Below are 17,388 nucleotides of genomic sequence, written 5' to 3' on the forward strand. Positions count from 1 at the left end.
AGACACTGGTCTGCAGCTCAAGAGAGTGAAGGTAGAAGATACGGTTTGGGAGTCATTGGTCCGGAGGGGAGAGCCAACGTCCTGGCAGAAAAGTCCGCCCCAGTGTGTGTGTGTGCAGAGTGCTTGGGGGCTGACCGCAGGCCCTGGGGGGAAAGCATGGTGGGTTGAGCCTGAAATTAACAAAGCCTAAGTGTCTGTTCCCCTCATTTGTATAAGCTTCCTCTAAAGAAATATTCACTTTGTCCTTGTTTTTAATCTTTTTTTTTCCTATCTTAGAGACTGGCTTATATGTAAGCATTGTATCAACATCAGATTCCATAAAATCCGCATCCCCCTGTGAGGATGGACCTGGAAAGAGGAGCCCACAAGAATGGACAAGTGAGAAGTGGGAAGACCAAGATAAGAATGCTGTTTCTGAAGGCCAGAGAGGAAGAGGTCTGAAGAGAAAGGTAGTGGGTAAAGCCCCACGGAGCTCAAGTCAGGTCTGAAGGGGCCCTTTGGTCTTTCTTGACAGCTCGAAGCACACTTGAAGACAAGAGCCCTCTGAACAGAGGGCTAGAAGCGAGGGTGTGCAGTCAGCCCTCTAGGAGGTCACAGGAGGCTGTACCTGGCCACCTTTATTTCTTTTGAAATCAAAAAATATAAAATAAAATAAAATAAGGGCATCTGCTAGAGAAAAAGACATGGCAGAAGGAACTTGAAGAACTGGTGAAGGTTTAGAGCGCCCTTGGAAGGCAACAGGAGAGGAACTGGCCAGAGCCAAGTTACTGACTGTAGGAAATTGGGAGGAACTTCCAGCCTCAGTGTTTGGCTGTGAATAGGACTGGATGAGATAACCGGTAAGCTCTCCTCCATCTCCTTCACCTTGAATTTGTGGGAGAGGGTGCCTTAGAGCAGTAGTTCTCACCCTTGGTTGCTAAGTGGACTCACTGGGTAAGTTCCAGGTGCAGAGATTCTGACTGAATGTGCCTGGGGTGAGGTGTAAGCATTGAGGATGTTTAGATTCTCAAGCAATTCTAATTTATAGCCAAGACTGAAAATCACTGCCTTAGGAAGATTACCTGAGGACATTATATAGTGGAAATACAAGAACTAGCAAGATCAGTTCTTCTATGCTTAATGTTTAACTGTCTGTGCCAAGAGTGCCAATTCTTGAGCTGTTTGGTTTTGCTATTTCCCTTTGGATATGTGTTTGCTTTGGAATCCAAGAAGAGAAGAGGACATATCATTGGTGTCTTAACAGCTAACTTGTATCCTTCTATGTGGCACACACAAATTATCCAGTTTTATTCTTAAAATAATCCTATGAGGTAGGTATTCACATAATCCCCACTTCACAGATCAGAAAATTGAGCCCCTGGAGAACCATCTGGGCACATTCAAAAGTTCTGGGCAATTATCTCTCATTTAATCTAAGCAGGACTGACCCCTACCACTCACTAGAAACCTCTTTCAGCTATCTTTTCCCTGCCTTTTCAAAACTTCAGGGTCAAATTCCCACCCACCCCCCCACCCCCGCCCCCGCAACCTATTCTCTTTCTGATGTGTTTACTGTTTTGCTTAGTTTGCTCATTAAGAGGTAAGAGGTAACATGGCATTTGCATGATCACATGCCATAATCAGAATCGATGCTACCATTGTTTTAGATGGATCCAAAAACATTCCAAACATGATTCTAAAACATTATTTAAACTTGTTCAGGTTATATATAGCCACTGATACAGAGATGAAGGAACCTTCTACTTTCCTTCAAGGTTAGGAGTATGTTCACCACTTCTGCAATAGATCATTGCTTCTGGGCCATGAAGTAAACACTTTACAGGGTTTGTCTCCATAATAATATTCCCTGAAATAACTGCTGTTCACTTCTAGTTTTACAGTCAGACGAGAGTCAGCCTTCATATGTTTTCTTAGATTAATGGCTTTACTTACGTACATGACTGCGTGCATTTAAAAGGAAAGTACCTAAAAAGTCAAAATTTGTACTCTAACACTGTGCACAGGAATTTTTTTTTTTTAATGAAGACAATCTAAGGAGCAAGAAATAGTTTGGTTTTTACCAGAGGCAGTGCCTGAATTTCCTTCTTTTCCGGTTTGTTTTTGTCTTGTAGTCCTTTCTTGTCCATTTCTTTCAGCACCATATCCATTCTTTCCATGACTATCAAGTGCTTCTTGCCAAGTTACAGATTTCACTGTGGCTTTTCTATTCTCCTTTAACAAAACATCTGTCCCTTCAAGTGCTTCCAGATCATCCGCAAAGCCAGATCTGCCAAACTGGGGCTTGGGCAACCTGCATAGAAAGAATTCTGTCTCAAATTGCAAAACAATCACAAAAACTGGGAGGTTCAGTTCCTAACTGGTATGAGTGGGCTCAAGAAACTTCAGGTTTGAGCATTTCCTGATGACTTTGGTGTGAGATTGGCTAGTTTCTTATGTTTGTAGAGATATTTGTACAGAAATCAGAATAACATGGTTGACATTATTAATTTTGCCTCTGAGACATGGGATTAAAGGCTGGGAGGATGTAGTAGAATGGGAAATTGTTATTTCTTTGCTTTTATATACTGATGTGCCCTTTAAATTTGTTATATTGGTCCTATATTATTCTTAACATTAAAAAATAATAACTTTAAAAAAAATAGATCAAAGTTGTCAAACAAAGGAGCATCCTAGCCCAATGGTTTGGGTCAAGTCAAGGACTTGGCATTGCCTATGACCTTTCTTTAGGGAAAGAGACTCCTGCATGGGGACAAAGCTGTGGGATAACCTCAGCTCTGCCTTCAGCCTACCTCCTGATAGATCTAAATGGTTTCAGCAGAGTGTCCCCTCGGTTCGGGCCTCCACATTTTCCAATGAGCTCAGGGGATGGGTATTGGTTTATTCCATCTAAAAATAAAATAAAATAATTAAATCAAGTCAAATCAAGCACAAAATAATATAAAACTTTAAAATCAACATAAAGTAAAATAATGTATAAAAACAAAATATTATCCATTAAGACATAAAATTTAAAAGAGGACAAAGCATAAAATAAAATAAAATGAAATATACAATAAAATAAAATAAAAACAAAAAAAATCAAACAAAACACACAGACCAAAAAAATCTACTAACATAAAATGAAAAAATATATATAAATTCAAATAAATCACAGAACAAACACCAAAATAAAGGCAAAGAAAATAAAAATCCAACAAAATAAAAACATGAAATTCATCCTATCACATAAATAATATAAAATAAAATCAGAACATAAGAGTATACTAAAACATAAAATTAAACCTAACATAATGAAACATTTAAAAATTAAGTAAAATGAAACTGGAACAGACTGGGAATGTGATTCCCCCAGACTGCTTCTCCCTCAGAGTCACTAAGCCACCAGCCATCTATTGGAATTCTGTCCTCCACTTCCTACAAAGGTAAGGAATCAGAATCCACATTTTAACAAGATCCCTGAAAGACACATGTGCACATTAAAATTAGAGAGGCACTGTTATATGCCGCTGGATTCTGTAACCCATATTCCTGGATATAGGAATAATAATTATTATTCCTTGTATTTGCACAACACTGGTGCTTTCAAAGTCCATTCACATATATACTGGAATGTAGACTTCACAAATAAGGATGAGACTGCAATTCTCATTTTGGTAAAAGAGAAAATCAAGAGGTTAAAGTAGAAATCTGAGGCCTCTCAGACAACAAATGAGAGGGCCCAGATAAGAAACCAGCACTAGGCTTGGCATAGTGTGGAGGCAATGATAGCTCAGGGTTTTCAGGAAATGCACTGGGAGTGCTCTCTGGGGACTCCACAGAGGACACACCCAGCAAAGGTGAAGGTTCAGTGGGCACCTACTTGCCTAAATACCAGGCTCTAGTAAGTTCCTCTCCCAACCCTACCCAGGGCATCCTCAGTGCTTACTTTTTAGAAGGTTCAGGAAGGCCCTCGTGAATCCCTGGGCATAAGCTACTTCCTGGTCTGAGATTCCCTCCAGTCGCAGCAGGTGCTGCTCAGTGGGGAGGCTGGCCACACCCTCCAGCTCGGCCAGCTCTTGGGTACTCACGCCCGGGCCCAAGGCCAGCACAAACAGAGTGATGCCCTCGCACTTGGCCTTCAGGGACAGAGTCCTTAGCTTCTCCCGGTCCCAGCTGCTGGTCTCGCTGGCCACGATGACGAAGAGGACCCGCACCGGCCTGGGCAGAGGGGCTGCCAGGAGCACCTTCTCCAGCGTCCACTCCAGGGCGTGTCCCAGGGCGGGAGGTCCCTGCAGAGTGCGCCGGGAAGCCTCCCGGATGTACTTCCGCATCCGTATCTTTTGGTTGTAGGAGGTCAGGTGGAAGCCCTCCAGCACAGGGGGGTTCCCTGCACCTGGCCAGAAGTCTGGAGTCGTGTGCATCACCAGGGCAGCACGCGCCCCACGGGGGGACACGCTGGGCTGTGCCGCCACCTCCAGGTCGTCGAGCACAGCATCCACTAGACTTAGGGCGGTGCGGTACACATCAGCACCAACGCCATAGGAGCTGTCTACCACGAATGCCATGTCCATGTCCCCTGTGAGGGGTCCTGGCACGCTCTGTTCACACTCTGGGTCTGGTCTGCACTTATCTGGGGAGGAAGAGCCAGGAGAGGCTGGGGTTACCACGCATCCCTTTCCATTCCACGCAGACACATTCCCAGACTCTCAGTAAGAGCACATGCTGCTGAGTGTGACCTGCATTGTGTTAACAAGGCGAGCTGATGGGCAATGTAAGTAATCATGCCCATTTTTTCAGAAGAATGAATTCAGACAATCTAGTCCTACCATTAGTGTTTCTAACCACTAGGCCATGGCTTTCTAATCTCTGGGTTCACAGACACCTGCATGATTCATCCTGGCTCTCTTATTGGGTGTGTGACCTTGGGCAAATTATTCAGCCTTCCCCATGGCTGTTTCCTCATCTGTCATTTGGATATAATGATGATAATGGTATGTACCTTATGAGATTGTCCACGAGGTTTAAATAAAAAATGAGTTAATACAAGTAAGTACTCAGTAAATACCAGCCAGGCTTATCCTTCTACAGGAGAAGGAACCAAGACCCAGAGAGACCATGTCTCAAATGATTTGGTGGGTGTGAAAGCAGTTCATCAACCGTAACATATGCTATAAACAGCAGTCACTGTATTTGACTTGACCAACTTCTCAGGGCAAATCTCCCACGGCTTAGACGGTTAGGTCTAAGTGTGGACCAGTAGAGGGAACAATTAAATCCCCTTTCAGTTTCACCTATAGGACTCCCTCTGGCCCCGGGTGCCAGGGGTGTGGATGAGAGTGCTTTGCACTTGGGCAGGCAAGGGCTTCAGCACAAAGTTCTCTCTGGCACAGATGAATATGAGTGCAGGTATAGTGATGGAAGCCAGAGACACAGACACATCAAATGACTTGCCAATATCCCACTGGTGGTCAATGGCAGTTTCAGGCTGAGAACACAGGATTCCGGATAATTAGTTCAGAGGTCTGCCTTGCACACTAAGGGCCCACTAAGTGAGGAACACAAGCCCAGCCATCTACAGGAGCCTGGCTGGGCAGATACATAAGCAGAGCAGACCAGGGATAAGACTACAGGGACAGAAGGGACTGTGGGGCCCTCCAAGACACTTGCCCATCAAAAGAGGTCAAGTACAACTCAATTTAGGCTGACTGTGGACACAAAGGAATACAGTGTCTGTGATTCTCAAGATGATTCCTAAGAAAAACTGGAAATCCGGACTTCATAGGAATTCCCAGATTCTAAGACTCTGTACATATTCAAGTGAAAATACATCTGTAGGGCACATCTAGCCTGTGGCTACCAGTAAATTCATCCTGCTTTAAAGACATCAGTCTGATCCGAAATGCTGTTTGGGCTTACCATAGCAGAGAGTACAATGGGCGATGTGTTCCACATCCTGGTGCCTCTCGGTCTCCCAGATGAACAGCTGAAATCTGTTGGTTCCCATCTAATCCAAACACATACACAAGGTTATGAATAGTGGAATTAAATTTCAGGTCACATTTTTCATGCTTTTTCTAATTCAGATGAGAAAGATATTGGTATGATAGTTTTAGAGAATACATGTATTTATATACAGATAAATAATTAGGTATTACCTATTACAGTTATTTATTGTCATTTAGTTCTCTAGTTCTAACCTGAACATTAGACTACTGTTGCTATGGGGACATGCGGGTCTTCAGACTCCCGATGTATATAAAACTCAACCAATGTTGTGTTGTATTGGAATGAAGGTCAGGGAATTGAAGATTCAATCATTTATAAATTCCATAAATGTTTAGTGATTATCCACAGCAGGCAAGATGCAATATGGTGGGAGCTTTAAACACAAACAGGCAGATCCTTCAAGGAGGTGGTCATATAGGTCATACACCATTAGAATGGAAAGAGGTAGATACCATAAGGGAGCCTTCTCTAGCGTATTCCTGGTGTTCAGGGCTGGTACATACCAAAGCCAGAAGGCAAGAGTGAGGAAGGTTCAGGGAAGGCTTTGTAGGAATGGCAAATCTGTTTACCTCCTTCCATCAACCTTTCCAATTATGATTAATATAATAACTGATATCAAAACTTAAAAGCAAACAATGATAACAACAATAAATCCAACGAATTCATGTGACAACTAGGTAATCAACAAACCCATTCCCTCTTCTTCCTAGGGCCACAACAGATGACATTTTCCATTGTCCTTGTAGTTAACTGGGACCGTGAATGGGGTCTAGCCAATGACATGTGGGTGGATGGATCCCATTTCTAGTACATGATACTCCGTGTGTGCACATCTGCCAGCCAAATATGAAGGACTCAGAGAAAGATTTAGAGGCCCTTCTGTATAAGGGGGTCTTTGGTAGAAGCCCAAGTCCTGAAATGGCTGCATAGAACAAAACGACCATCCCTTCCCAACCCACATCCAAGGACCCACATTCCCTTGTGACAGATGAAGAAAGAATACTTGATTATGTTAAGCCACTGAGACTTGGACATGAATGTTTCTGCAGTTAACCTTCCCTGACAGATGTAGATTATTTGCAGGCCTTCCACCTCATGATGAAATTTGAAATACTGTCAGATGATTTCTGTCCAGGTGTGAGGGGGTATCATGTCCATTACATTATCTGCTCTCTGTCAAAATGTGAAGGACAGGGTACCACTGAAGGGCAATTCCTCTTCCTTAATCCCCATGGCCAAGTGGGTTGTAGACCCACCTCTAGAATCAAGGTGCTAGGGACATGAAGCTGTCATGCTAACCCTCAAGCAGAGAAGACAGGCAAAGGCTACTTTGGAAAAGAATTTTCTGTAACATGTCCTCCTAACAGAGCTCTTCATTCTTTCTGGTTGGGACTGCAGCATATCCTCAACTTTAGCTCTCAGAGTGAGCTTACATGAAAGAAAACCCCATGTGGAGAAAGAAATATAAAGAGTTGAACTTTTGGAGAGAGTAGCAAGATGGTGGAGGGGTAGGAACCTAGATTTCATCTGGTCTCAGGAATTCAGCTAGTTTTCAAATCATTCTGAATACCTACAAACTCAACAGGAGATCGAAAAAAAGAATAGCAGCAATTCTAGGAAGAGAAAATTGACCACTTTCTAAAAGGTAGGACAGGCAGAGAAGAGAATCTGAGGGGATATATGGAAAGATAGACCACAGGGGCAGGGGCCAGCTCCTGGCAAGTGACAGAGTGGAAGAGTACAAAATTGGAACTTTTACAAGTCTGCTCCGTGGAGGGAGGTCGCTCCAGTGGCTAAGCTGGGGGTGGAGCCCTTGTGGGGACAGGGAGGTCTCAAGATCAGGGTCACAAAAAACCAGGGGTGTCTGAGTGTGGCAGAGCTCCCAGGTATCAGATGGGGAAGCCGGCTGCAGAGACAGAGCCAAAAAGTGGGCTCTCAGCTCAGGGTTGCCATAAATTGTGATCTGATGCACAGTCAGGCCACCGTTCTTTGAACAGGGATCCCACAAGTGGCAGATCTGAGGAAAGCCCCTCCTTCCTCCTCTGGGAGGAGTGGCACAGGAGCACACTGCAGGAATCTGGGCAGGAATCTGGCGCAGGGATCTTGCATCAGAAATAGAAATTACCCAGTCTGCTCTGTCACAGACTGGGTAAGCAGAGTGTGGCTGGAGGCCAGGGAGATAGGAGTCACTGACTCCTTTTCTTTGAGGGCACATTGAAGAGTGAGACTCCAAGCTCTCGGTTCCTCTGGGCCAGAGACTGGGTGGCTGCCATTATCATTCTTGTCTCCCAAAGCTGTACAGAAAGCATTCAGGGAACAAAAGCTACCAAGAGCAAAACTGAGCAGATTACTTGGCCTGGCCCCTGGCAAGTCCCATGCAATTCTGCCTCAGGCAAAGACATTTGAGAATCACTACAACAGGCCTCTCCCCCAGAAGATCAGCAAGAACATCCAGCCAAGACCAAGTTTACCGATCATTGAGAACTGCAAAACTCCAGTGCTAGGGGAATACAGTACATAGAATTCACAGCTTTTTCCCCCATGATTCTTTAGTTTTTCAAAGTTAAATTTTTAAAATTGTCTTTATTGTTTCTTTTTCTACTTTTAAAAAAATTTTTTCTTCTTTCCTTTTCCAACCAACATCTTATCAATTCTGTTTTAAATATCTTTTTAAATTTTCATTTTTGTAGTCATATTCCATCCCGCCACTTTACTTGCCCTTATCTTTGTATATGTATGAGTTTTCTTTCTTTAAAATTTTGGGAGACAATTTCATCTAACAGACCAAAATATATCCAAATCTAGTGTATATTTTTCCAAGGTTGTTGTTACACTATTAGCATTTTGTTCTCTTTCATCTATTCTTCTCTGGATAAAATGACAAAACAGAAAATCTTACCTCAAAAAAAGAGCAAGAGGCAGTACTGACTAATCAATACAGATGTTAGTAAGATGTTGGAAATAGAGTTCAGAATGATGATTATAAAGACACTAGCTGGGCTTGAAAAAAGCATAGAAGGTACTAGAGAATCCCTTTCTGGAGAAATAAAATCTTACCAAGTTGAAATCAAAAATAATGTGGTGCAATAAAAAAAATGGAAGCTCTAATTGCTATGATAAATGAGGCAGAAGACAGAATTAGTAATATAGAGGACTAAATGATGGAGAATAAAGAAGCTGAGAAAAAGAGAGACAAACAACTACTGGATCATGAGGGGAGAATTTGAAAGATAAGTGATACCATAAAACAAAACAATATTAGAATAATTGGGATCCCAGAAGAAGAAGAAAGAGAGAGGGTGCAGAAGGTACACAGGTGCAAAGTACAGTGGAGAACTTCCCTAATTTGGGGAAGAAAACAGGCATCAAAATACAGGAGGCACAGAGAACTCCCCTCAAAATCAATACAAATAGGTCAACACCCCATTATCTAAAAGTAAAATTTACAAATCTCAGAGACAAAAAGAAAATCCTGAAAGCAACTCGGGACAAGAGGTCTATAACCTACAACAGTAGAAACATTAGATTGGCAGCAGACCTATCCACAGAGACTGGCAGGCCAGAAAGGACTAGCATGAGATATTCAGGGCACTAAATGAGGAAAATATGCAGCCAAGAATACTATATACAGCTAGGATGTCATTGAAAATAGGAGAGATAAAAAGCTTCCAGGACAAACAAAAACTAAAAGAATTTGTAAACACCAAACCAGCCCTACAAGAAATATTGGAAGGGGTCCTCTAAGCAAAGAGAGAGCCTGAAAGTAACAGACTAGAAAAGAACAGACAATATACAGTAACAGTCACCTTACAGGCAATATGACACTAAATTCATATCTTTCAATAGTTACCCTGAAAGTAAATGGACTAAATGCTCCCAATCAAAAGACACATGGTGTCAGATTGAATAAAAAGGCAAGACCTATCGATATGCTGTCTGCAAGAGACTCATTTTGGACCCAAACCACACTTCCAGATTGAAAATGAGGGGGTGGAAAGCCATTTACCATGCTAATGGACATCAAAAGAAAGCTGGGGGTGGCAATCCTTGTATCAGACAAATTAGAATTTAAACCAAAGACTGTAATAAGAGATGAGGAAGGACACTCTATCATAATTCAAGGGTCTATTCAACAAGAAGATCTAACAATTATAAATATTTATGCCCCTACCACAGGAGCAGCCGATTACAGAAACCAATTAATAACAAAATCAAAGAAACACATCAACAATAATATAATAATAGTTGAACAGTAAAACCCCTCTTACTACCACAATGGACAGATATTCTAAGCAAAAGATCAACAAGAAAATAAATATTTTAAAAGACACATTGGACCAGATGGGCATCACAGATACATTCCAAACATTCCATCCCAAAGTGACAGAAAACACAATCTTCCCTAGTGCATATGGTACATTCTCCAGAACAGGTTACATCCTGGGTTCCAAATTCATTCTTAACTGGTACCAAAAGATTGGGCTCATTCCCTGTGTATTTTCAGACCACAATGCTTTCAAACTAAAACTCAATCTCAAGGGGAAAGTTGAAAAGAACTCAAATGCATGGAAGCTAAAGAGCATCCTACTAAAGAATGAATGGGTCAACCAGGAAATTAAAGAAGAATTTTAAAAAATTGTGGACTCTGAGGAACTGAGGGTTTTGGAGGGGAAGGGGGTGGGAGGTTGGGTGAGCCTGGTGGTGGGTGTTGTGGAGGGCACGTATTGCATGGAGCACTGGGTGTGGCACATAAACAATGAATTCTGGAACACTGAAAAGAAATTTTAAAAATAAATAAATAATTTTTTAAAATAAAAAAAAATTCATAGAAACAAATGAAAATGAAAACACACAGTTCAAAATATTTGGATGCAGGAAAGGCAGTCCTAAAAGGAAAGTACATATCAATACAAGCCTTTCGGAAGAAAGGTCTTAAATATACAACCTATCCCCACACCTAAAAGAGCTGGAGAAAGAACAGCAAAGAAAGCCTAAGCCCAGCCCTAGAAGGGAAGTAATAAAGATCAGAGCAGAAATCAATGAAATAGAAACCAAAAGAACAGGAGAACAGATCAACAAGACTAGGAGCTGGTCGTTTGAAAGAATTAATAAAATCATTAAACCCCTGCCCAGATTTATCAAAAAGAAAAGAGAAAGGACCCAAATAGATAAAATCATGAATGAAAGAGATGACAAGCAATAGTGAAGAAATACAATTATAAAAACATATTATGTGAGCAATCATATGCCAACAAATTAGACAATCTGGAAGAAATAGATGCATTCCTAGAGGTATATAAACTACCAAAATTGAACCATGAAGAAATAGAAAACCCAAACAGACCTATAACCATCAAGGAAATTGAAAAAATATTCCAAAATCTCCCAACAAACAAGAGCCCAGGGCCAGATGGCTTCCCAAGGCAATTCTACCAAACATTTAAAGAAGAATTAAAGCCTATTCTTCTGAAACTGTTCCAAAATAGCCGATAGAATCCAACATACATTAAAAAATTAAAAGTTCCTCACCTGGTTATGCTATTTCCTGACTCAATTCAAATCAACCAGGACTGATTAAACAACTACTAAACAGAAGTTTTAACAATCCCTACAGAGATACAAAAATGACAATCACACCCTCAAAGTGTGTAAGACCTAGCAGGAAGGACAGATAAACAAATTTCAAGAAAGAAAGTGGTCAATAATGTGTTTTAGGAACAAAGGAAGAGGACGTTCATTTGAAGCTCAGGGGATCTAGGGAGCCTGATGAAGATACTGACATCTGGCACTTTGGGAAGAATGAGTAGGATACTTACTTAGCAAAGAAGCAGGCAAAAGGATTAGAATCTGGAGGAAAAGCATGTACAAAGGCCCGGAGGTACATAGTGGTTTTCTCTAGAAGTCTCCTTTGTTCCCACTCCCTATAGGTTACAGAATGCCCACCTCCAATGTGCAGCCACACAGCACATCTGAAACCTTGGAACCCCCTGCCAGATGATGGAGGCGGACATGAAGAAAAAGTGCAGAGCTGCCCAAATTCAACATTTAGATCTATTCCACATGGTCATCAGATCAGAGTACTGACCAAACCAAATGGTCCTAATTAATCACCAGGGGTTAGAGAGAACAGTAGATATTTGATAGCTTTCCTGGAAATCACATGAAACACTTTGAAAGGCTGCTAAAATCAGGATCCACAGCAGTGTTCCAGGAGCTATGGGAAGACTGAGATAACCCTAGGAGCACCCATTTTATTCCAAGAGTTGTGGGGAAATGTTAAATTTGGGTACATTACTTTTAAATCACAGGAAACATAAGAAAGTGTGCTATAAAATGCAGAGTTTGTGCAAATTTTAAAAATTGTATGAAAGACATTAAAGAAATTCAAATATCCCCCCAAGTTTGGTCCATGAGAAGAGTCCAATGCGGCAGTAACAGATGTGGTGTCAGGATCCTAGGTCCTCGTCCTTGATCTGCTGTGGTTGGCTGTGTGACCTTGAACAAGGGTCTGGTGCCTCAGATTCCTCAGCAATAGAGTTGAGGGTCTGAATGGATGCCACAAGTTTTCTTCCTGGGTCAACACAGCCTTGTCCTCAGTTCTAATCTTCTGTATTTGCCTCATGTTAGCTTTTCTATCTGAGCAACTCAAACGATGTAACTCTTCCATCTGTTGTCTGCGTATTGGAAAATTACCAAACCCAACTGAATTGGAATAGTTACAAAACTTACATCTTTTTAAAAACTTTTCTTAGGAAAAATAATTTTGTGATCATGCCTAAAATGTTTAGTGTTCTTACAAAAATAGAATTGTGAGAACAAGTACACAAAAACACAATGGAAAACATAGGGAGCTATGATTCAGTTTAGATTCATCCATACCCACTTATCATTAATGAACCTCTAGTTACTTTGTAATTATTATTTTTTTAAGATTTTATTTATTTATTTGACGGACAGAGATCACAAGTAGGCAGAGAGGCAGGCACAGAGAGAGGAAGAAGCAGGCTCCCCGCGGAGCAGAGCCCGATGTGGGGCTCGATCCCAGGACCCTGGGATCATGTCCTGAGCCAAAGGCAGAGGCTTTAACCCACTGAGCCAAACAGGCGCCCCGAACCTCTAGTTACTTTTTTGAGTGTACCAGCGTGGTCCTAGTCACTGATAAGGTAAACAAGATAATTCCCGGGAAAGCGCAAGCAGAGGGACAGTGTGGGAGGGAATCCAGTACGAGAAGAGGAGAAAACTGGCTCTATGAGTCTTAGTGAAAACTCCCATCAGCATCAGAGAAGGAAATTTCAAAAACAGAGTACCTTAAACACAGACTAAGTGACCTGCTTGAGGCGCAAAGCTTTATGGTAGTTTGAATCAATGCATTTGGCGAGTTTCTCAACTTCATTCCTGAATGCCCAGCTGTAGTCTGTTGGGACTAGTTGTGTACTAAAGACGGGAGTGTGTGGAGGGGAGAAGACATGGCACTTGGATTTGCATTCACATCCTTTTTTATTTCTCAGACAGAAAGATACTTCTTCAAAGGTTTCAGACAACTCTCAAACTCTAGCGCCCAATTTTTAAAGAAGTCCCCATGAGCCCTGAGCTGGAAAGACCCACAGGGTTCAATCCAATGTTCTAGCTGCTGCACAAAGCTGCCAGGGTCATGAGACAATGTTTATTCCTGGGACTGAGCTGGGGGAGGCTCTTGGCTTGTATGGGAATAGAAGGAAAGAAAGCAAGTGCTGGGGAGGAGGATTTGCCTTGGACAGAGGGAGAACTAACTGGACACTAAGGAGAGAGACTTAGAAACCATCTGGCTTCCAGCTGAGGCAAGAACTTGGGAACAAGGGAAAATGGACAAACTGGCGAAGGAGGCAGACACAGAGAGTAGTCATGTGACCTGTGACTGACCCCAGGAGCTTGAGTCCAGCCCTGGCTCCTTGCAGTTGGCATGACCCCATCCTACCAATACTGCCATGAAACAGCTGCCTACTCCTGGACTTCCCAACTAACATTAGGGATTGGCATTGGATTGAAGTGGCAGGTGGCAGAGTGGAACTTGGAAACCTGACAGATTAGAGTACAAATTCCAGGACTATGCAGGTTAAAACAAGTTGCTTTACCTCTGGCCTTCCCTTACCTCATCTGGGAAATGTAGATTATCATTATTAACTTGTGGGATAGTTATGAGGATTGGACAACACTCCTCAAACTTTAACACTCATGCAAACCATCTAGGGATCTTATTAAAAATGCAGAGCCTGGGGCGCCTGGGTGGCTCAGTGGGTTAAGCCGCTGCCTTCAGCTCAGGTCATGATCTCGGGGTCCTGGGATCGAGTCCCACATCGGGCTCTCTGCTCCGCAGAGAGCCTGCTTCCCTTCCTCTCTCTCTGCCTGCCTCTCTTGTGATTTCTCTCTGTCAAATAAATAAATCTTTAAAAAAAAAAAAAAAAATGCAGAGCCTGGGATGCTCCACCCCACTCTCAACATGGAGTGTGCTTGAGATTCTCTCTCTCCTTTTCCCTCTACCCCTCTCCCTGCTCGAGCACGTTCTCTCTCTAAACAAATAAATTTTAAAAAATCTTTTTTTAAAATGCAGAGCTCAATTAATTAGATCAGTGGTAGAGTCTGAGATTTGGCATTTCTCATGGACCCAGGTAATGGTCTTGCTGCTGGTCCCAGGACCACATTTTGAGTATTGATGGGTTAAGGTGACAAGGCATGAAAACCACATAGCACAGTGGTTGGAACTTCATAGGTGCTTACTAAACAGAAGCTGTCTAATTTAATAGTTCTTGGGTGAGGAAGGCACTCTTCAGGTCCCTGAAGAAGAGATGGTAATAATAATGGCTAAGTATACACATAGAAAGTGTCAGCCCAATGTCCCTGTAGGCACCACCTCTTGGAACTCTTATGACATATCTGTGAGCTTATCCCCATTTCATAGGTGAATAAGTTGATGTCCCAGTGTCAAGAAAACATGTCCAGATAACATACAGGACCAAAACAGAGTGTGAAGTCTTTTTTTTTTTTTTTTTTTTTTAGATTGTATTTATTTATTTGACAGACAGAGATCACAAGCAGGCAGAGAGGCAGGTTGGGGTGGGGGTAAGCAGGCTCCCTGCTGAGCAAAGAGCCCAATGTGGGGCTCAATCCCAGGACCCTGGGATCAGCACCTGAGCCGAAGGCAGAGGCTTTAACCCACTGAGCTACCCAGGCATGCCCAGAGTGTGAAGTCTGCCTAATTTCTTCCCTTGGCTGCTGATCCTGGACTTAGAACAGTAACAATCTAAGGAAAATAGCAACCCACAAGGCCTCAGCTGCAGGTTATCCATGGCCTCTGAAAGAGGCTCTCCAGGAAACCCAACACTTTCTTAATTAAAAAAAAAAAAAAGTCCTGTAATTTTTTCTGAATCCTGAAATTACACAAAACTTAAAATTACCCACCCCCATTTTTTTGACCATCCTCTTAATGTTTCTATCCTTTAAAGCTGATTTTCTGGTCTCCATGATAGCTAGCACTCCATTCTTTGGATTCTTCTTTTTTAATAACCAGAAATAAAAAGAGGGTTAGTTCATAGGTTTATCTCATAGTGTTGTAAAGATAAAATGAATTCATACATGGGAAGAATTTAGAACTTCTAAACTCCCTTCCTGTTCTTGACTTTTGAACTCAAAATCTCACTGCTGATGAAAATTCCAGACCTTGAGCAAGTTATTTTACTTCTCCATGTCTCAGTTTCATTATCTGAGAAATGGGCCCATAATAGTTATCTCACAGGGCTGTTATAAGGATTACAAGAACCAATAAGTGGAAAGATCTTAGTACAGTGTCTGAGCCAATAAACATGAGCAATTTTCCTAGATACGGTTTCAAGGGGAAATGTACTAGACTTTTCTTTTTTTTTTTAAAGATTTTATTTATTTATTTGACAGAGAGAGATCACAACTAGACAGAGAGGCAGGCAGAGAGAGAGGGGGAAGCGGGCTTCCTGCTGAGCAAAGAGCCTGATGTGGGGCTTGATCCCAGGACTCTGGAATCATGACCTGAGCCAAAGGCCGAGGTTTAACCCACTGAGCCACCCAGGCAACCCTGTACTAGACTTTTCATAAAGAAAAATAAAATTTGGGGGTGCCTGGGTGGCTCAGTGGATTAAGCCGCTGCCTTCGGCTCAGGTCATGATCCCAGGGTCCTGGGATGGAGCCCCGCATCGGGCTCTCTGCTCAGCAGGGAGCCCGCTTCCTCCTCTCTCTCTGCCTGCCTCTCTGTCTAGTTGTGATTTCTCTCTGTCAAATAAATAAATAAAATCTTAAAAAAAAAAAAAAAAGAAAAGAAAAGAAAAATAAAATTTGAAACCTGGGACTCAAATTTCATTTTCCCTGCAAACCTCTGCTTTTTAACTTTAAAAAGCAGGATTTTTTTAAAAAAAAGATTTCGAGATAACACAGACAGCTGGCTCCAGACACAAATAGTCCAATGCTGCAACACTTTTTTCAGGGCTAAGATGACTCAAGGGATGGCTTTAAAAGTCTTGTTAATGCGCCCCACGGCCTCTGAAAACGTTTAAATGGACTGAGAAGTTCGGGCATCTGTTTATACAATGATTTCAAACTGAACAACAATCATTTTTCCAGAAGCAGCATGTGGGTGTTGTTTTGTGAAATAAAACAACATAAAGGTGAGAGACAAAAGCCTCACGGAACGTCAAAGAGAATCCTCGGGCAGAGAATTCCAAAGACAAATTACAGGATATTTCTACTCTCCTAATAGGAGACCCCTAAGGACAATGCACAGAGTAGGGGAGAGGTTAAGGGCTGCAGTGATCTCCAGTTATGAAGAAATGAGGATTTTTCTGACAGGCCTTGAGAATGGAGCTGTCATTCTTATGGTTTCTCTCCTTGCTGGTGTCAACAGAAACGAGGTCATCCGTTGCATTTGAGCTGGCAAGCAACACTTAGCACCATGTAACATTTCTACTTTGTTACATTTGGGAAACAGAATTGGTTTCCAGCATCCTGGGGCAAGAATATGTCTAAGAAACAGAAAGGAGAGCAGAGAGAGGTGACCGAGCTGAGGTCCAAGCGTACTGAAGCTAGCAGATTCTTTTCACATACAATTATATCCTTTTACCTGGAACCTAAAGCAACTAAGAGGCCGAGAACATCCTGACCAAATATTAACTCTACGTCAGATCCCAACAGTCTGTCCAGATCCTCTCACACTGCTGGACATTTGAGGAATGTAACTGTACCCCAAGGGTCACTCTCCAAATGTTAGGGAGATGCTTTTTTGAAAATAGATCATTACACCAGGAAGGGAGCTAGATAACATTTACTTGTGACCCTCTCTCTATTTTCAAGCTGAGCAATGAGACTCGGAAAGATGAAGAGACTTTTCCAAAGGCACCTCATCGT

General features: G+C 42.1%; 1 protein-coding gene across 4 annotated transcripts in view; it reads right to left on the bottom strand.

Annotated features, from left to right (window-relative positions):
- Nucleotides 1–17,388, bottom strand: part of LOC123940833 (collagen alpha-4(VI) chain-like) — a 115,447-nt gene that overhangs the window by 4,205 nt on the left and 93,854 nt on the right. For all 4 annotated transcript variants that reach the window (XM_046003743.1, XM_046003740.1, XM_046003741.1 and 1 more), the window contains 4 exons: nt 5,896–5,983; nt 3,926–4,609; nt 2,790–2,886; nt 2,061–2,290 (listed from right to left, as the gene is read on the bottom strand). In XM_046003743.1, coding sequence (XP_045859699.1) covers nt 2,061–2,290; nt 2,790–2,886; nt 3,926–4,609; nt 5,896–5,983 — 1,099 coding nt within the window. The remainder of the gene's footprint in view (nt 1–2,060; nt 2,291–2,789; nt 2,887–3,925; nt 4,610–5,895; nt 5,984–17,388) is intronic.

This window comes from Meles meles, chromosome 4, assembly GCF_922984935.1.
Source record: "Meles meles chromosome 4, mMelMel3.1 paternal haplotype, whole genome shotgun sequence".
Classification (NCBI taxonomy): domain Eukaryota; kingdom Metazoa; phylum Chordata; class Mammalia; order Carnivora; family Mustelidae; genus Meles; species Meles meles.